This window comes from Engystomops pustulosus, chromosome 2, assembly GCF_040894005.1.
Source record: "Engystomops pustulosus chromosome 2, aEngPut4.maternal, whole genome shotgun sequence".
In the NCBI taxonomy this organism is placed as follows: Eukaryota; Metazoa; Chordata; class Amphibia; order Anura; family Leptodactylidae; genus Engystomops; species Engystomops pustulosus.
In genome coordinates, this window is record NC_092412.1 from 114880336 (window position 1) to 114902227 (window position 21892).

The following is a 21892-nucleotide window of genomic DNA, read 5'->3' on the forward strand; positions in this document are numbered from 1 at the left end:
GCGAACCAAATATGTGGGGTTTTTTGGCGTTTTTTTTACTTTATTACATGTGTATAGGGAATGTTTATGTTTAGGGGACTTTAACTTTATTTAATTAATTTTTTTATATTAAAAAATGTTTTTAATTAATGTTTTTAACTGTTTTATTCACTTTTACAGGTTAGCTTGGACAAGCGATCCACTGATCGCTTGTTCAAGCTATTCTTCTCCTTACACAGTGTAATACAGATGTATTACACTGTGTAATGTAACACACTGAGCATGCTGCCAGAAGGCAGGGACCCGGCACCGGGAAGCAGATCGGGCAGCCCTGGGCACTGGCAATCCCAGGGCTGCAATCGGAACCACGGACCCCCCGGTAAGCACTGCAGGGGGGGTCCGATTCTTGTGAAATGCCCCTAACAGGCGAGAAATCTCCCTTGACCACGCACGCCAAGTGGACATTAGTAAGGGGTTAGTTCTTGTCTGTGTGGTCAGGCGGTCATACGTGGAGTGTAACAAATTATTTAGACCCATCCCTGCAGCAAAATATTGGTCTATGAAGATGTCTGTGTATATTGAGGTACAGTGTATCCAGTCCCCAATAACCCTCATAGTAGCGGCTAGGATGTATGCCCTGATATTAGGGAAGTTGAGCCCCCCATTATGCTTAGGTTGCTGGAGGATTTGAAATGCTATCCTTGGGTGACATGCCCCCAGATGAATTTCCGGTATAGGTAGTCAATTTTGTTGAAGTCTTTGAGTTTTAGGGTCAATGCAGAGATTGCAGGAGATAAAACAGCTTAGGGAACTCCACCATCCTAAGTAGGTTGGCTCTACCTATGAAAGAGAAAGAGTGATGTTGCCATCTGGAGATTGTCTGTTCTAGATTTTGTATGTTGGGGGCTATGTTCATGTTGTAGTGCTTGACGGATTGTTTAGTAATCTGTATGCCTAAGTACGTGAGGGAAGAGGCTTGCCATTTAAAGGGGAAGTTCCTTGTCCAGAGAGGCCTAGCCAGGCCTCTCAATAATAGGGCCTCTGTTTTGTCTAAATTTAAAGAATAGCCTGACAATCAGCCTATCCTAGTTATGTCCTCCAGTAATTGTTGTAAACATGTCTTAGACACTACCAGTATTAGGTCATCTGCAAAAGCAGAGACTCAGATCTCTTTGGTTCCCAGTTGTATGCCCTCTAGAGAAATATTGAAGAGAAGATGTTAGGCAGCTCTGTCTGGTTCCTCTAAATATATCTGAGGAGTGTTCTTTTTATTAACCGTGATTGTAGTGTGGCATCCTGTATATAACAGGTTGATTCAATTTTGGAAGGGTCTACCAAAGTTCCTTTTGCCCAATATTGCTTGTAAAAAAAGGCCAGGAGTCTGTATCAAAGGCCTTCTCTGCATCCAGTCCTAAAAGCTTTTAGACCTGACCGTCGCTTTCTACTACTGCTATTGTAGCTGTGATCACATGCCAAATGTTTTTGGACGCGTGGCGCCCCTTTGTAAATCCTGCCTGTGGCGGGTGTAATATATGAGGTATCATAGATTGCAGACGGGAGGCCAGAATGGATGTCATGAGTTCATAATTGAGCAAAGTTACAGGGTGGTAGGATTTAATAGAGTCATGGTCTTTATTAGGTTTTAGGAGTATAGACCTGGCTTCTGTGAACCTGTCTGCCATAATGACATCCCGATATGTCAGTTTGAATGGCTCAGTGAGTAGCGGGATTACTTCGGGGACTAGTATTTTATAATACTCCGCAGACAGGCCGTCTGGCCCTGGCACCTTTCCTGACCGTGATCCTGAGATAGCAGCCTTGACTTGTCCTCCGCAAAGGGGGCCCCCAGCACCTCCCTCTGGCAGTATCAGCGGGCGCAGCTTGACAAAGGCATTTTTAAAATCAGCATAGCATAGGCTATTGTAACCTGTCACCAGCTAAAATGGCATTCTTGGTGACAGGTTTGCTTTAAAGCTATGCCTCTTTATGATTGATTATTTGGTGCAAATTGAGCCACATTTTTGGCGCCTTTAGCTTACTAAATCTGCCCCACTGTTCTCCATAGAAAGAAGTTACTAGCCAAACAAACATTTGAGACAAACCAAACATTTATTCCACCACCTATTACATGGACTAATACTTCTGGTCTTCATTCCTCTGCATAAATACTTCATTTGACTGTTCAGCATCCTTTTCCTTCCAGCTATAGGATTGCTTATTCATTCGGTCTTGCTTTCTTCATGTCTTTCAATATTTTAAATATTGCACCCAATGGAACTAGAATAAATGGTACCAGGAGTATCCATCTTTTCCGATGACTTTTTGCATTCAATTTGTGATTCTCTGGTGAAATGTAACAAACTATTCATTAATCATATATAAACACATATTACTGTATATGTCCTATACAATTATAGTAATGATATACAGTATTCTTATGTTTTATGGTATGTATAGTCACAATCTTTGTGCAGTAAAAATAAAATCTCAGGAGTGTGTACATTTCAATATTACCATATATTAATAGGTATCATCTAGCCTTTACCAGTATAAAGGAATCCTGGGCGGATTGGATAACCATAGGTGCCTGACACATTGTAAATGTTAAATTGTGTTTTTTCATATACTAATTGCTGGGTTGTAACTTAATTTATAGGATTGTCTCAAGAATGGACTGGTACTGAGATGATAGTAAACATTTATGGAGCGGCATTACTATCCCGAACAGAGGACTATGTACAATACATCTGTCTAGAAAGTTCATATAATTCTCCTAATTGCTTGCATTTCTGTAACACATCGATGGCATCCCAGTCTGACACTGTCTAAAAGGTTTACCAAGGGCCCACCAGTAAAATTTAATCTTGGGGCCCACTGCTGAAGAGCTACATTACATAAGACGATTGAGGTATCCTCTCCAACACTACTAATGCTTTTAGAAACCATAGTGCCTATACTGAATGTTGGTAGCCTGGGATACCTAGAATCATGTGTGACAAACTGTGTTGGGTTGATTGCCTGGGTACGTACAAGGGAGGGCTATGAATGCTACCTCTAGCACCTGTGCCATAAGTTTGCCACCGCTGCTCTAGCTCTTCCAATGCACACTCAGAGCAGGGGCCTACACACTATTAAAATAAGATAGTTTGGGACATGGATCACTGTTATAGAGTATAGTTGAAGCTATTTGCCACCTGCTGCTGAAATTTCTCTTGTTCAGCCTAGTTACATAACAGTTTCCACAATGTTAATCTATACATTTGAAGGACAAGGAAAAGGGGGGAGGGTATAGGTGAGTTATTTCAGGACTAAAATGAACTTCTTAATAACTATATAAAAGGTCCCTTTTAAAAGGCAAATGATTGAGGGGAAACTGAGTTCTGAGAAGAAAAGATGGCAGCTCATCCCCTTTGTGTCTGTTATATTATGGGGGTAACATGAAAACATTCCATCAGCAGCAAGTCAGAACTCCTCTCTCTGAGGGCAAGCAGCATGGCTGCAAGTCCATGCTACCTGAAAAATAAATGACATTGGTGCCTTTAAGGTAATTTATAGGCGGAGTGGTGCAGCACATTGCACTGCTCTGCAGGACACAGACCAGCATGTGCATGAGAATGTCATCACGCACACCGACCTGTGTTCCATTCACAGACATCACGGCTGTTGGGAAGGCAGTGTATACATAGGAGGCTGTGTATACAGGGGGGAAAGGCAGTGTATACAGGCAAGGGTGTGTATACAGGGGGAGAGGCAGTGTATACAGGGAAGGCTGTGTATAAAGGGGCGAGAGGCAGTGTATACAGTGGAAGCTGTGTGTGCAGGGGGGAGGCAGTGTATACAGGGAAGGCTGTGTATACAGGGGGGGTGTCAGTGTGTATAGGGTGCTTGGTATGAGGACAGTAGGGCTGACCTACAGCCTGACAGGTCTCCAGCAGGTGGTATGTGCAAGAAATATGGAGGGAGAGGCTGATGTACTGAATCTCCCTGGGGCAACCCCTTAATATCTGTAAGATGTGGAGCCCGTGGTGGTACAGCCATATCCAGGGATCAGACAGAGGCAACGTTGTGCAAAATAACTCGGTTCTTTATTAGAACAACTGCAGGCAATGGGCCAGAATGATCTCCGAACAGATTCCTGGTTACTGGAGTGGTCATGGAGAGTGGCCCTCTGGATTGGTTCCCCAGCCTTGTAGTAGATGCAGGCTGGGATGTAGCTGTGTCCAGTTGTGAAAGCTGCAGCTTTGAGTCTCCTAACTCTAGTCCTGGGAATAGCTTGATATCAGCCCTGATGGTGGACTGACACGGTCTCTCTCTTCATTCTGCGTGCTGGTATTCTAAGAACATGTGCTCTCCTAAAAGCTCCTGTGGTAAGAGATGTGGCCTAGGAGCTTGTGCTCAGAAGCAAAACCTTGTGGTCTGGACCTCTGTGGTAGAATGGTAGAAGACCTCTAGCCCCTCCCTGTCCTGGGGTTTTGTTATCCTGCTCAGGTGGTGGCTAACTCTCCATTCACACTCCAGTGTACATGGTGCAATACAATTGGTTAGAATTTACATACACTTAAAGGGGTTATGCCACAAAACAATTGACTACAAAAAGCTGTCAAAGAGGTTAAAATATTTCAAAAATCTATTTGTAAAGGTTACCTGGAAGTAAAGATACCTTTCTATTTGTTATTATGATGCTTGTTCTGCCTCTACTCTGTTCCACACAGAAGCAGATGTGGGAGGGGCCAGGCACATGCACAGCACTGACAGCTGCAGTTATTCCACATCTCAGCACTACAGAGCGCTCAGCCTTCAGAGTCTCCTTCCACCTGCTGTGCTCAAATAGTCCCTGCATTTACTGATCCAATAGAAGTCCAATAGAAATGTGTCACACGCCCCATGTTAAAAGTGCACCAAAAAAAGTTGGTGCACTCTGTCAAAGCAGTGCAGGGGCACCAGATTCATGAAGAACGTGCGCCAGAAATCCTGAATCTGGCGCCCCCTGCACACTACACAGGGCACTGCACATAGTACACATGTACTATGTATTGTCACAGCATCATGGTCGGTCAGGTTGACATGCATGGCGGAAGTGTAGGTGGAGGCAAACCCCACGTGTATCGTCACTCCAAAGTGCCACTTACCCCTGAGGAAGTCACTTTGAAGAGAGGATACGCATGGAGTTTGCTGTCCCTGCATTTTTCTAGACCTCCGACATATTTACACTTTACTGTCCGCCTGACGACCATGATGCTGTGAGAATACATTGTTTTGCTCTTCTTGTATGCATTGATTGTACAAAAGTAGGTGCAATAGTTGTTTTTATGACTTTTACTAATAAACTTTTGTATTTTTGCATGTTGATTGAATCTCTTTCTGTGTATTTTTTTAAGGAATTGCAACCAAATCACTAGATAGATAGATATGTGATAGATAGATAGATAGATGGATATGTGATAGATAGATAGATAGATAGATGGATATGTGATAGATAGATGGATATGTGATAGAGAGATAGGAGATAGAGAGATAGATATATATGTGATAGATAGATGGATATGTGATAGATATGTGATAGATATGTGATAGATATGTGATAGATATGTGATAGATAGATAGATAGATAGATAGATATGTGATTGATAGATAGATAGATAGATAGATAGATGGATATGTGATAGATAGATGGATATGTGATAGAGAGATAGGAGATAGAGAGATAGATATATATGTGATAGATAGATAGATGGATATGTGATAGATATGTGATAGATATGTGATAGATATGTGATAGATATGTGATAGATATGTGATAGATATGTGATAGATAGATAGATAGATAGATAGATAGATGGATATGTGATAGATAGATGGATATGTGATAGAGAGATAGGAGATAGAGAGATAGATATATATGTGATAGAGAGATAGATATATATGTGATAGATAGATAGATGGATATGTGATAGATATGTGATAGATATGTGATAGATATGTGATAGATAGATAGATAGATAGATAGATAGATAGATAGATAGATGGATATGTGATAGATAGATGGATATGTGATAGAGAGATAGGAGATAGAGAGATAGATATATATGTGATAGAGAGATAGATATATATGTGATAGATAGATAGATGGATATGTGATAGATATGTGATAGATATGTGATAGATATGTGATAGATAGATAGATAGATAGATATGTGATTGATAGATAGATAGATAGATAGATAGATAGATAGATAGATAGATAGATAGATAGATGGATATGTGATAGATAGATGGATATGTGATAGAGAGATAGGAGATAGAGAGATAGATATATATGTGATAGAGAGATAGATATATATGTGATAGATAGATAGATGGATATGTGATAGATATGTGATAGATAGATAGATGGATATGTGATAGATAGATGGATATGTGATAGAGAGATAGGAGATAGAGAGATAGATATATATGTGATAGAGAGATAGATATATATGTGATAGATAGATAGATGGATATGTGATAGATATGTGATAGATAGATAGATAGATAGATAGATAGATAGATAGATAGATAGATAGATGCTTTAGGAAAATGAGAACGGCACACCAAACAACAGAGTAATGGCGGGTGCAAGCACAATAGGATCGGGCCACGGATCCTCCAATGATATATTCCAAGAAGTTAGGCAGCACTCCAGTTGTAATGTGCAAAAAAAGTGGTTTTCTTTATTCCATGCTTTTTAAAGATACAGCAACGTTTCGACTCACTGGGAGTCTTTCTCAAGCCAAATAACAAGAGTGAACATCATACATATATATCAAACACAAGTGATCACGTGACATGTTAGTTCCCACCCCCGTCATTAGCATATTGCATCATAAAACTAGTAAAATTCATAAGAAATGATACAAAGTGATATAAATTGCATAGAAATAGACATTTTTAAAGTGCTGGTGCATTGGCAACAAGTAAAATGACTGTTATTGAACACCGATGTGTTAAGTAAAGTGCTGGATGCAGATTGTGCTTAGTAATAAATGTAATAAAGTTTAAAAACAAAGTGGGGTCGCTCACCGTCACGTCCACCAGCTGAAACAAGACTGTTGACCCTCAGTTGGCGAGTAGCGCTTAGCGCGCCAGAGTATATTAGAGCTTGACCCGCATGGATGGAACGCAAACAATGTTGCGCTCTAATGCGCATGTCTGGGAGGGTCTAATGGATTGAATGTCGATTTTAAATTAAGTGTTGTTTAATGACAGCGTCAATGTCGAGCCTTGTCTTATCTGTTTATTGCTTTTCATGTGATATAAGTTGATAATAACAAGAACCACCCAACGTAAATATACACAAATTTGACATTAAATTCTACTAAAAACCTCTTTTCTGTTTTTACAGATCATACGAATACCTAGAAAGCCATAATGGGGTTTTCCTCACTGCCGCCTTCCACAATTTTTTGGCTGTCACAAGACTGATCCAAGACGCCTCTTCTTTTCCTTTTGATCCTTTATATTTCCTTTATGCTTGACCTCTGCAATTGTTTTTCTGTACATTGTTTTTTTATCATACATATTTTGTTACAACTTTGGCCAGCAACAACTCACGTCTTTTCTGGGCTGGGAGTATAGCTATTACTTCATTAAATATCCCCTAAAGGGTCCCGTTGAGACTTTGGGGAATTAATATTTGCCTTTCTCCCCGATTCTGGGGTTTATGCATATCCACCTCTCCCCTAATATAGCCCTGTTTTAAGCCTCATAGATGCACCTATTGCTGTGCCAGTAACATCAGGTTTCTGACGAGGTGTCATCAGGGAAGATCTGACAGCGCGTGTGCGACGCGAACAGTCTCCCTGGCAACGTGACCCTCCCAGACATGCGCATTAGAGCGCAACATTGTTTGCGTTCCATCCATGCGGGTCAAGCTCTAATATACTCTGGCGCGCTAAGCGCTACTCGCCAACTGAGGGTCAACAGTCTTGTTTCAGCTGGTGGACGTGACGGTGAGCGACCCCACTTTGTTTTTAAACTTTATTACATTTATTACTAAGCACAATCTGCATCCAGCACTTTACTTAACACATCGGTGTTCAATAACAGTCATTTTACTTGTTGCCAATGCACCAGCACTTTAAAAATGTCTATTTCTATGCAATTTATATCACTTTGTATCATTTCTTATGAATTTTACTAGTTTTATGATGCAATATGCTAATGACGGGGGTGGGAACTAACATGTCACGTGATCACTTGTGTTTGATATATATGTATGATGTTCACTCTTGTTATTTGGCTTGAGAAAGACTCCCAGTGAGTCGAAACGTTGCTGTATCTTTAAAAAGCATGGAATAAAGAAAACCACTTTTTTTTGCACATTACAACTGGAGTGCTGCCTAACTTCTTGGAATATAGATAGATAGATGGATATGTGATAGATAGATAGATAGGTGATAGATAGATGGATATGTGATAGAGAGATAGGAGATAGAGAGATAGATAGATAGATAGATAGATAGATAGATAGATAGATATGTGATAGATAGATAGATGGATATGTGATAGATAGATAGATGGATATGTGATAGATAGATAGGAGATAGAGAGATAGATATATATGTGATAGATAGATAGATGGATATGTGATAGATATGTGATAGATAGATAGATAGATAGATAGATAGATAGATAGATAGATAGATAGATAGATATGAGATAGATAGATGGATATGTGATAGATAGATAGATGGATATGTGATAGATAGATAGATGGATATGTGATAGAGAGATAGGAGATAGAGAGATAGATATATATGTGATAGAGAGATAGATATATATGTGATAGATAGATAGATGGATATGTGATAGATATGTGATAGATAGATAGATAGATAGATAGATGGATATGTGATAGATAGATGGATATGTGATAGAGAGATAGGAGATAGAGAGATAGATAGATAGATGGATATGTGATAGATAGATAGATGGATATGTGATAGATAGATAGATGGATATGTGATAGATAGATAGATGGATATGTGATAGATAGATAGATGGATATGTGATAGATAGATGGATATGTGATAGATAGATGGATATGTGATAGATAGATGGATATGTGATAGATAGATAGGAGATAGAGAGATAGATAGAGAGATAGATAGATAGGAGATAGATAGATAGATAGATAGATAGATAGGGAGATAGAGAGATAGGAGATAGATAGATGACAGCTTCTCACATGTTGCTGATGTTTAGCGACTTCCCTGCTAGTCAGGCACAGGGGCTCCTTTGCAGGAGAGCAGGGTAACATGGAGGGACAGTGCATGGAGGAGAGTACAGGAGGTGGACTGCAGGAGAGCAGGGTAAGATGGAGGGACAGTGCATGGAGGAGAGTACAGGAGGAGGACTGCAGGACAGCAGGGTAACATGGAGGGACAGTGCATGGAGGAGAGTACAGGAGGAGGACTGCATTAGGAGAGGTCAGAGCTCAGCCTGTTACTTGTGTTATCTCTGCAGCCTCCTGTGTGACCTGACTAATGGTGGAGGGAGGAAAGGGCTGATACATTGCTATGATCCATGTTGGGAGAGGACTCCTCTGAGCAGACATGTCTGGCTGCAGTTACCTTGTATCTGCTGCTGGAAGCTCCTGTGTAGCTGGTGAGCAGTGGCCATCACAGCACAATCTCTGCCCCTCCTCCTCTCTCACCTCCTATTGGCTGCAGTGTGTCAGGTGATCTCTCAGTGTGCACAGGAGCTGTGAGCCCGTGGAGTGATCTGTAGTGGAGAACAGCTGACTGACTCCATGTGCGCAGACTCGGCCAGATCAGCTGTTGCTCAGGACGGGACACAGCTACCACCGGGGGGCGCCAGCAACCAGAACAAAAGGAGTTATCTCAGTAAGCCTGCAGATTTTGTAATAAGTGTAAATGGTGAAAGTACTTTTAACAATGCATTGGACCCAATTACAGCAATGTGCAATGGTGACACAACCCCTTTAACGCTTGCCTATTACCTCAGTGTTTCTGTATTATCCCTTAATGAGTTGCTCAGACTCACTAGATGGGTCCTAACAGATAGAGGGCCTTATTCGCAAACACTCCTCTGCCCACACATTGGCAGGGGTGTTGCATATACACGTACTTATACACTCATACATACATATGTCTATATTCACTGTGGGGTTTCAGAAGCCACATATCTGACTTCCGCCAAGTAGCTGCAGACTATATGGGGGAAATATACGTCAGGAAGTAGAGATAAGGGATTTCTAGTGCTGCCATTTCTGCTTCCCCCTCCCTCAACATTTCTTATTCTGAACTGCCGCCTCAGCTGTCTACCATGGAAGATGTGCTCTGTTATATGCATACTATACAGTGTTCAGTATGTATAATGGTGTACATCTCCATTCTTCAGTTTTGCAGGTTGGGTGCCAGGGACCCCTGACACAGCAGGACCAATAGCAGCTGCTAGGCCGCTGTACCTGAGCTTTGGGAAATACTTTGAAGGGCACCAGATTTTTTTAAATGAAGGAGCAGATTTTAAAATATATACTGATAAACTTCTGAGGCATTGCTGAAGAAAGCAACCAAATACTACTATTTTGTTAAAAAGTCAATTTGGCTTACCGTTCTCTCCTGAGATACTGACAGCTGTCATCTCAATATCCATGTTCTGTTCCATTTTAATTACACAAATATAATTCCCACTGTCACTTGGACCAAGCTTTCTTAGAGTCAGATTGTGTTTGTTTAGGTTGTCTATCCTGTCTTTATATTCCGTAGAAATGATGGGGAATGATTTGTCCATTGAGGCTATTTCCACTTCATGTGTTCCTTTTTTAAAATACCATTTGGAATTGAAAGTACCATTGCAAAAATTGCAGTCACATGTAATACTGTCATCCTTCATTATAGGTTCTAATAAATTCAGAGAAAATTAATTGGTGTTCATTAAATCAGAAACAATTTTCAGCAAAAGGAATAAATACATTGGTGTAAATGTCCTAGATATTAATTATACCCTTACCCTTCATTCTCCATGAACCTGTCCAGCTGCTTTGTACGGTGGGGCTATATATAGTGCACTGATATGTAAGAGACTCATTTCGGACAATATAAGAGCTTTTAGTACTTTGATTTTTCTGAACCTCTTGGTTATTCTCATACCACGTTATAGTAATGCCTTCAGAAGTAGAGGTATTGACAGAACATGTGAGATGTAGACTATTATGATCCCACTTATATTCCATTGTCTGTTGTAGATCTGCAAAACAAAATCACAAGTTGCAGCTAAAAGAAACTTTGACCTTACTGTGGTTCTTACGTTGCATTGTTCTACTGACAACATTACAGAATCCAAATGAGATTTGTAGACAGCGGAATTTTCTCTACTATTGGACAGCTATGTTTTTAATGACTATAATTGGTAGTTGAAATGTTGCCTTGATTTTCCTAAACCGGATGTTTTTCTTCTGTTGTTACATTAGTCTTTCCTTTTCTCTTCTTTTCCAAGATTTATATATTTGAAAAAACTTCCCTTTTAATTTATCTCACCCCTTTGAGAAAGAAGCTTCTGCAAGTATGTGTATAGAATTGTGACTAGAGGTACATATTTATGTGCACTATAGTGACTTTTTTTGGGGGTGCAAATGTTTTTGTCTGTCACCAAAATGCCTCTTCCCAACGCTGGGAGCAGCAGTATTCTACAGGGGGCTGGCTGTATACTACAGGGGTCTAGCTGTATACTACATAGGGCTGGCTGTATACTACCTGGGGCTGGCTGGCTGTATACTACATGGGGATGGCTGGCTTTATACTACATGGGGCTGGCTGTATACTACAGGGGGCTGTCTGGTTGTATACTACATGGGGCTGGCTGTATACTACAGGGGGCTGGCTGGCTGTATACTACAGGGGACTGGCTGGCTGTATACTACATAGGGGCTGGCTGTATACTACACCCTCGGCTTAGACTTGAGTCAATAGGTTTTCCTAGTTTTCGTTGGTAAAATTAGGGGCTTATACTCAGGTCGGCTTATACTCGTGTATTTACAGTAATTATCCCCCAAAAAGTAAATTCTGAAAATTACTTGAAAATACGGAAAACCGACCTTTAATTTTTATTTTAAAAATAAAATAAAATACATTTCAAAAATGATGAAAATTTATAGCAGACACATGGAAAATGTTATTCAGCAACTTGTTTAGGTGGTATATCTATCTGCCTGAAAACGCGATGATTTAAAATTTTGAAAATGGAAAATATTTCAAACAATTCATCAGTTTTTATTTTTTTTTTATAAATAAAAGCAAAACTTATCAGCCAAAATTTACAACTAAGATAAAGTACAACAGGTGAGGAAAAGACAATCTCAGAATCGCTTTGATAAGTATCAGAGTTCAAAAGTTACAACCATATAAAGCGATGCATGTCAGAATCCAAAAAATGGCTGAGCCTTAAAAGCCTTAAACAAGAAATATGTACCTCATCCAAAAATATGTCAAACCCCATAAACTCATTGCACTCAGAGCTGGAGAAAGACTAACGGAGGTCATTGAGTTTTAACCAGTCTTGATGTGCTGTTTATAAGGATCTGTGCATCCATAATTTTGGCACTATTATTTAGATAAATTTAACCTTAAACATAGATCACATTAAATGCTTCTTACCTATAACCTGCAGAGTTATGTATTCTGTTTTCTCAGTCCTTGTTCCCACATAGCAGTTATATGTATTTTCATCACTTTTCCTCAAGTTCCTTATTTGCAGAGACGCATTGCCTTTACTTATTTCATTGTTAAACAGCGCAGTTCTTCCAACATAGTCTTTATCTTGGTTCTCCAGTTGATCTTTATTATGATAATATGAAATCACATATTTGTCCTCGCCAATAATCCAATGAATTACTTCATCATCCCCAGGTGTAAAAGAACATGGCAAGATGACATTTTTGTTTAATTCACCCACCACAATGACACCTGAAAAACATGAAAGATGTTATTGCTTATTGCTTTCACCAGGGACCTCTTTTTTTTACTAAAGACAGGTTACATAATCCCATCACACCTGCATTGCAAATATGCCTTTCTGCTTTCTAAAAGCATTTGCATTACAATGTAATGTGTGTTATCACTTACCTTGCACCCTGACTGTTTGGAAGCATGTGACTTGTCTGTGCTGAAAACTGCTCAGCTTTGGCCCCCACCTTTGTGCTCCTGTAAGCTCCTCCCTCCCCACTGTTATCTCACAAGGCTGTGAGCTCTGTGAAGGAGCAGGAGAGAGGAGGTGTACAGAAGCATAATCTCTTGGGGGCCAAGAGTTAAGCAGCAGCACAGACAAGTCACATGTTATTTTTTAAAAAGCATCCAAACCAAAGCCCAACCCCTGAGACTACACCTGAGGGAAGTTGCCCCCCCCCCCCACCTTGTTCAAATCAAGCAAAATTGGTGTCAAATGTTTGTGCTACGTTTGTGCTGGTTTGTGCAGCAGAAATTTTTGTTTGTGCCGTTATCGTTTTTAAGATTTTAATGAAAGTTTCCAGAGGTCATCAGAGGTCAACCACCCCCCCCCCCACATTGCCCAAATGAAACAAAACTGGGACCGAACAATTTTGCTATGTTTGTACTGGTTTGTGCTGCTCAAATTTTTGTTTGTGCTGCTTTTGTTTTGAATATATGAACAAAAAATTGAAGTTCAAAAGTTCAAGCAGCCCCCCGAATCAAACAAAACTGGTATCAAACGTTAGTGCTACGTTTGTGCTGGTTTGTGCAGCAAAAATTTTCATTTGTGCCGCTATCATTTTTAATATATTCATACTTTTTTGCAAAGGTCATTAGAGTTCATTTCTTCCAAAGTACAATGTGTTTGCTAGCTCCCCCTGGTGATCAAATTAGAAAAGGGTCACTAGGTTTATTTTTTACCAGTTCATCCTAAACACCTTGAACACCTGAACATAACTTAAAAATTATAGCGGCACAAACGAAAATTTTTGCTGCACAAACCAGCACAAACTTAGCACTAATGTTTGACACCAGTTTTGTTTGATTCGGTCAATGTGGGGGGGCTGCTTGAATCTTGAACTTTAATTTTTTGTTCATATATTCAAAACAAAAGCAGCACAAACAAAAATTTGCGCAGCACAAACCAGCACAAACGTAGCAGAATTGTTCAGCACCAGTTTTGTTTGATTTGAGCAATGTGGGGGGGCTGGTTGACCTCTGATGACCTCTGGAAACCTTCATTAAAATCTCGAAAACAATAGCGGCACAAACAAAAATTTCTGCTGCACAAACCAGCACAAACGTAGCACAAACGTTTGACACCAATTTTGTTTGATTTGAACAAGGTGGGGGGAGCCAACTTCACTCAGGTTGAGACTACACGGAGGATTTTGTCAGGGTGCAAGGTAAGTTATAACACACATAATATTGTAATGCAAATGCTTAGAGAAAGCAGAAATGCAGGTGTGATGGGATTCTGCAAACTGCTACAATTGGTAGCTACATTATAAGGGTGGTCCAAGAATTCAGGGTGATAGTCAATATACCTACCAATGGAAAGTTCTTAGCAGCACAATTGTAAAATGCCAAAAGTGGGTGCACGCCAATATACATACAGACAAGAAAGAAGCAGTACCCCATCACAGCCAAATGGAAGTAGAGAAGGTGGTGTCTTTATTTGTGACATCGTGTGACCTACCTCTCCCAGCATCGGAGAGGTAGGTGGTGGGGGCATGCATAATTAGCAGCCCGGAGCACCGGACATCTTATCCCCATACTCCATGCAGCTTTTTATAACTTTCTTTTCTAGGTGTGTCAAGCTTAGCAGAGGACAGTACTAGGATCAAGATGATGAGGAGCGGAGGTGAGTATTTCTATGTTTTTTTTGTTTTTTCATAAAGTTGATTTCCTTCAACATATAGTTAAAGAATCTTAGACACCATTGGGCACATTTGTCTTATTCCCCCATTGTCCCCCATGTATTGCTACCAGTAACTTCCCCATCACATTTTCCTTATCAGACCACGTGCTGAGAAGATCTCATCCTTCTCTCCACTCATAGAACCTCGACTTGTCCAATAGCACCCCCGACCATGAACCATTTCCAAATTGTATATGTCTCCACATATTTGTTTTGAACCAACACCTTTATTCTTTTCATAGACCACTCGATTATATTGATCAGCCCCCTCCATTCTATAGTCCCTTAGCTACAGTCTCTCTCCCCAATCAACACCTACACATATATAAAAAAAATGAAAATCACCACACACCCCTTACTGCCACATAAAAGTTCACTTACATATAAAAAAAAGGAAAATCGCCACACCAGCAGTACATATAAGGTATTGCTCATACAATAAAATGCAATTATAAAAAATGCAAAGAAATAGATCTTTATTCTGCAAAATGATTCAATCAAAAAAGGCTATATAAATGGGATATTGCTGTAATCAACTGACCCATAGAACATATATAACATGATATATATGCAATACGGTGTATAAAACAAAAAATAAAAGTAAAAAAAACAGTATGAGAATACATTTTAGTATATAAAATATAATCAATGAGGTATATCTACCCAAAAACAGTGTTACTATACTCCTTGAGGGGTTTAGTTTTCAAATAGGGTCACTTTTTAGGAGTTTCTCTGGTTCTGGCATATGCAATTTAAAAATGTGGTACTTTCTAATAAATAGAACTTAAAAAAAACCGCATGTAAATATGAATAAGCCTCTAAAATAATTGAATCTAACATTTTCGTGAAAATTTGGAAAACATCCCAATAAAATAAAAGTACATAAAAAATATTACATCAACATAAAGGCAGACATTTGATTAATGTTAGTTAGTAACCTATTTGGGAGGTTAAACTAACTTTATGATGAGCATAACATTTAGAAATCAGAAAATCGCTAATTTTTCAAGATTTTAATTTTTTTTAAATAAATAAATGCAAAACACATCAACCAAAATATACCACTAAGATGAAGTACAGCATGTCACAAAAAATACAATCTGAAAATCCCCTTGGTAAGTTAAAGCATTCTAAAGTTATAATCGCATATAGTGACAAACGACAGATTTGAAAAATTGGGCTGGGTCCTTATGGTGAAAATGAGCTGGGTCCTTAAGGGGTTAATGTGTAATTTATGCTTGATTGTGTTTGTTTAATGCAATAATTATTTAAAAAAAACAGTAATTAAAAAACTATAGGAATCTTAGAATGTATGTATCCTTACCTGCCTGTTTTTTACCAATAACATTCAAAGTTATATCTACTTCTTTTTTGCCTATCCTTGTCCCCACGTAGCATTTATATGTATTTTCATCACTTTTCTTCAAGTCCCTTATTAGCAGAGAAGCGTTGCCTTTACTTATTTCAGTTACAAACAATGATGTTCTTCTACTATAGTCGTTATCTTGATATTCCAGTTGGTCTTTTGATGTATAAAATGAATGCACAATTTTTTTGTTGCTAGTTGTCCAATGAATAACTTCATCCACACCAGGTATAAAAAAACATGGCAAGATGACATCGCTGTTTAGTTCACCCACAATTACACCTTTGAATTGTGAAAGACATGAGACAATAAAGGGAACCTTTAGGATATCTCTTAACAGTACACAACCTTTAAATAAAGGTACTCCAGCACAAAAAAGATTTTTATTATTAAAATTTAAAAACAAACTTAGAATATCAACACATGATTACGGAAAATAAAATATGAAATGTCACCTTTGTCCAGCTAAAAAAGAAAGAGACAGGGAAAGTCCTCCCACCACTTCCAATGGCCCAAACACTAGATCATATACATGAAGGGGCGTAACTACAGTGATAGCAGCCAAAACAGCTGCTACAGGACCCACAGTGTCAGGGGGCCCCGGCATTCAACCTGACACACTAAAGAATGGAGGATGTGTACCATTTTATACATGTTATCATAATAAGTATATAACAATGCACACTTCCACAATACATATATTCATATATATGCACACACACACGTATGTGTGCACACACATGTATATACATTTATTTATATATATATTTATATATAAGTTGTTAAACCAGACCTGCGTCAGAAAAACTCCTTGTTAGAAACACCAAATTTACCTAGTCTAGATACAGAACAAGTGAGGGAGCTAGACGCAGATTTTACCTTGAATAAGGTCAAGAGAATAATAAGCAACCTAAAGAAATCAAACGCACCTGGCCCTGACGGAATAACAAATGAACATTATATACAATTTAATGATATACTGGCCCAACATCTAGTAAATATGTTCAATAAAATCAAACTAAAAGAACATATTCCAGAGGAGATGTTGACAGCAAAAATCCTAACTATCCCCAAAATTGGAAAGATGTTACAAGGGTAGAGAACCATCAGCCCATATGCCTGCTCAACAGTGATCTAAAAATATTTTTAGCAATCTTATCTGCGAGATTAGCTAAAGTTATCCCATTTTTAATGTCAAAAGATCAGTCCGGGTATATGCCTAGGAGTCAAACAAGAGATGCCACACGCAAAATAATTACTCTAATTAAAATTGCGAGAATCAGGGAGATTCCATTTGCATTCCTGTCCATTGATGCAGAGAAAGCGTTCGATAGGGTACACTGGGACTTCCTAAAAGCTACATTGGGGAAGTTTGTGTTTTCACATAATTAATATGATTATGTGCCTATATAGAAAACCTTCAGCCTTTGTTAGTGGTTTGGGTTTTATTTCTGAGAAATTTCTGATTGCAAAAGGTGTTTGCCAGGGATGTCCACTCTCCCCCTTTCATATTTTAATAGAACCACTCGCTCAAGCAGTTAGAAAGGATGAAGTAATTTAAGTGTCCCGAATACTGAATATATTATTGGCCTTTACACTGATTATACAATCATTACCTATAGCATCGCTAGTCGCCTTTAAAAAGGAAGGTGAACAATTTTTCTTTTGTTTCATATTGTAAAATCAACCAAGGTAAAAGCGAATTATTGCTTTAACCAAATTAAGCAAAATAAGCAAATTATTGGTACTTTAACCAAAGAAAAGGAAATCAGGGAAAAATTTATATATCCATAGTCTCCAGAAGGTTTCTGTTACTTAGACATACAAGTGGCGGCTACTCTGGAGATCATTACAGGTGGTCCCCTACTTAAGGACAACCAACTTACAGACGACCCCTATTTACAAACAGACCTCTGGATGTTGGTAAGTTACTGTACTTTAGCTTTTGGCTACAATAAACAGCTATAACAGTTATCACAGGTGTCTGTAATGAAGCTTTATTGTTAATCCTGGCTCTAATGACTATCCAACATTTTTAAAATCCAATTGTCACAGAGACCAAAAATAATTTTGTCTATACAGTTCTAACTAAGATCAAAATCAACTTAAGAACAAACCTACAGAACCTATCTTTGTAACGTAACCCAGAGACTGCCTGTATTTAAAAAAAAGCTGACAGAATTAAAGTGATAAATATAATTAAAAATATAACAAAATGTCATTTATCTCAGCTTAATAAGATTGCAGCAGTCAAGAGAAACAAAAACATCCAAAAATATGTTGATAGATATGTTTGGAAAGGAAAACACCTTCGATTTTCGAAAGAAATATTCAATTTCCTGAACTTTTTAGTAGGTAAGCGGGTCACTCACATCTGTTGACATATCAAGTTGTTATACTTTTAAATCCAATAAAACTATTGCGGCAATAGATAGAGAGCGAAAAATGGATATCAATAGAACAAGGGGTCATAAATAAGACATCTTTAAAGAGTGTCCTGGTAGAAGACTCGTTAGGTGGCCCTGTAAACCTTCCAATGCTTGATACAAGGGCTATGCTTTTGGCCTGGCATTCCTACCATTCCCGCAGCAGAGGGTTACTCTTGGGAAGGCAGGATACAAGGGCTATTGCTTGTGGCCTGGCATTCCTACCATTCCCGTAGCAGAGGGTTACTCTTGGGATGGCAGGATACAAGGGCTATGCTTGTGGCCTGGCATTCCTACCATTCCCGCAGCAGAGGGTTACTCTTGGGAAGGCAGGATACAAGGGCTATTGCTTGTGGCCTGGCATTCCTACCATTCCCGCAGCAGAGGGTTACTCTTGGGAAGGCAGGATACAAGGGCTATGCTTGTGGCATGGCATTCCTACCATTCCCGCAGCAGAGGGTTACTCTTGGGAAGGCAGGATACAAGGGCTATTGCTTGTGGCCTGGCATTCCTACCATTCCCGTAGCAGAGGGTTACTCTTGGGATGGCAGGATACAAGGGCTATGCTTGTGGCCTGGCATTCCTACCATTCCCGCTGCAGAGGGTTACTCTTGGGAAGGCAGGATACAAGGGCTATGATTGTGGCCTGGCATTCCTACCATTCCCGCAGCAGAGGGTTACTCTTGGGATGGCAGGATACAAGGGCTATGCTTGTGGCCTGGCATTCCTACCATTCCCGCAGCAGAGGGTTACTCTTGGGAAGGCAGGGTACAAGGGCTATGCTTAAGGCCTGGCATTCCTACCATTCCCGCAGCAGAGGGTTACTCTTGAGAAGGCAGGGTACAAGGCAGTGGCGTAACTACCACCATAGCAGCCGTAGCGGTTGCTACGGGGCCCGTGAACTTAAGGGGCCCGGGGACTCACGGCCGCATGTACCTAACCCGCCTACTCCCATACGCCGGCCGACAAAGGGGACCGACCACCCACCCCGTGACTGACCCACCCCGAATACTGAACTTCCCTCCCAGCCGCCGGCACAAGGAACCTCCGACCACACTGCCCGCCCCCACCGCACTATGCCCGCGCGCCCCCCGCACTTGCTGCCCGCTGCCCCCCGCACTTGCCAACCGCCCGCCCCCCGCACTTGCCAACCGCCCGCGAACCCACCTGCCCGCCCGAACGCCGAACCACCCAGCTGTTGGCCTACACAGCCGCCACGCTGGACATCAAAAAAGTAAGTACTATTATTTACATGTGTTTGTATATATATGCTAATGTGTGTGTTTTGTATATATATGCTTATGTTTGTGTGTATATATATATATATATATATATATATATATATATGCTTGGGTATGTGTGTATGTATATATATGCTAGTGCTTGGGTATGTGTGTATGTATATATATGCTAGTGCTTGTGTGTGTGTGTCTATGTGTATATATATGCTAGTGCTTGTGTGTGTGTGTCTATGTGTATATATATGCTTGTGTGTGTGTGTCTATGTGTATATATATGCTTGTGTGTGTCTATATGTATATATATGCTTGTGCGTGTCTATATGTGTATATATATGCTTATGCTTGTGTGTGTGTATATATATGCTTATGCTTGTGTGTGTCTATGTGTATATATAGGCTTATGCTTGTGTGTGTGTGTCTATGTGTATATATATGCTTATGCTTGTGTGTGTGTGTCTATGTGTATATATATGCTTATGCTTGTGTGTGTGTGTATATATAAATGCTTATGCTTGTGTATGTGTGTGTATATATATTCTTATGCTTGTGTGTGTGTGTGTGTGTATATATATGCTTATGCTTGTGTGTGTGTGTGTGTATATATATGCTTATGCTTGTGTGTGTGTGTCTATGTGTATATATATGCTTATGCTTGTGTGTGTGTGTCTATGTGTATATATATGCTTATGCTTGTGTGTGTGTGTCTATGTGTATATATATGCTTATGCTTGTGTGTGTGTGTCTATGTGTATATATATGCTTATGCTTGTGTGTGTCTATGTGTATATATATGCTTATGCTTGTGTGTGTGTGTCTATGTGTATATATATGCTTATGCTTGGGGGGCGTGGCCTGATGCCGACCTAGGAGGACGTGCACCGCGGAGCTCCCGGGACCTGGCACCCTATCACCCTTCCCAGGCAGCCATCCTTACCTGTACCCCCTCCAGTCTGCTCCCCGGTGCCGCGGGTACTTGCCCCCATACTCCGGTGGCGGTATCGCGGCGGTCACCGGCTCCGTGAGGTCCCCTCCAGCACTTCACCTCCTGCGGCCTTCCACGTGTCCCGCGCGGCGGCGGGACCATAGCCGCCCGGCATCGCGGCTGTATACCGGAGAGGTGCTGAATACCGGGGGAGGGAACCCCCCCCCCGTGCTGTGCCGCCGACCCGCTGTGCTGCTGACCTGGGGGATCGTGGCAGCGCTCCAGCCAGCCCTGTATCCGGCCGGAGGCGCCATCTTACTGGACTCCCCTGCGCTGCCTGAGGCCTAGGCGCGCAGGGTTAACCCTGTCACTGCCGGACTGCAGCCAGGAATAAGGTAGGGAAGTAATTCCCCTGCTACTGCCCTCCTCTCACCTGGGGACCCCAAGCTGTGCAGCCCACCATACTCCCAGTGACCCCCTGCTCCTGGGTTTTGTTTTATATTAACCCTTGCAGTGCCGCTGCAATAGTCCACGTGGGTTTGGACTGTATCTCTGCTAATTACTGGACGCTAGGCTCCTCGATTGTTTATCACTGGCCCCCTCTGTCCAGACGCCATGGGTAACCGGAGGAGGACGGCTAAATTGCAAAAAGCGGCGTCCGGGGTGTCTGCGCCTCCATCGGATGATGAATCCATCCATGAAGATCCTCCATTCCAGTCCCTGGAACCCCTGGATGCGCAGGAATGCTCCACATCACAAGCCGTTCTTGCACAGATACAGTCAAACGCTGCAAAAAAATTGGGGAGATTCTCCCGCACACAGCCCTGCTCTCCTCAGGGGTCCCCAAACTCCTCTCCCTCCCTCTTTGAAGGCTCCCAGAGCCCGCCGCAGCTTGTAAGTTATGAGGAGGGCGCTGATCCGCCTGACGTGGCCACTGAACTGGACCGCAAATTTGCAGAGGTGCTGGCGGCCATTAATGGGTGCCAATCCAAACTGGTTACCAAGGTGGATGAGCTGCGACAAGACTTTGTTCTTTTAAGACACGATGTTC

At 40.7% G+C, this 21892-nt stretch overlaps 1 protein-coding gene across 2 annotated transcripts in view; it reads right to left on the reverse strand.

The window, feature by feature from the left end:
* Positions 1-2069: 2069 nt before the first annotated feature.
* HHLA2 (HHLA2 member of B7 family) overlaps positions 2070-21892 on the reverse strand; it is a 40440-nt gene continuing 20617 nt past the window's right edge. For both annotated transcript variants that reach the window (XM_072136078.1, XM_072136079.1), the window contains exons 3-7: positions 16211-16534; positions 12636-12944; positions 10993-11229; positions 10593-10883; positions 2070-2322 (exon numbers count right to left, since the gene is read on the reverse strand). In XM_072136078.1, the coding sequence (XP_071992179.1) occupies positions 2195-2322; positions 10593-10883; positions 10993-11229; positions 12636-12944; positions 16211-16534 (1289 nt within the window). In that variant the 3' untranslated portion in view covers positions 2070-2194. The remainder of the gene's footprint in view (positions 2323-10592; positions 10884-10992; positions 11230-12635; positions 12945-16210; positions 16535-21892) is intronic.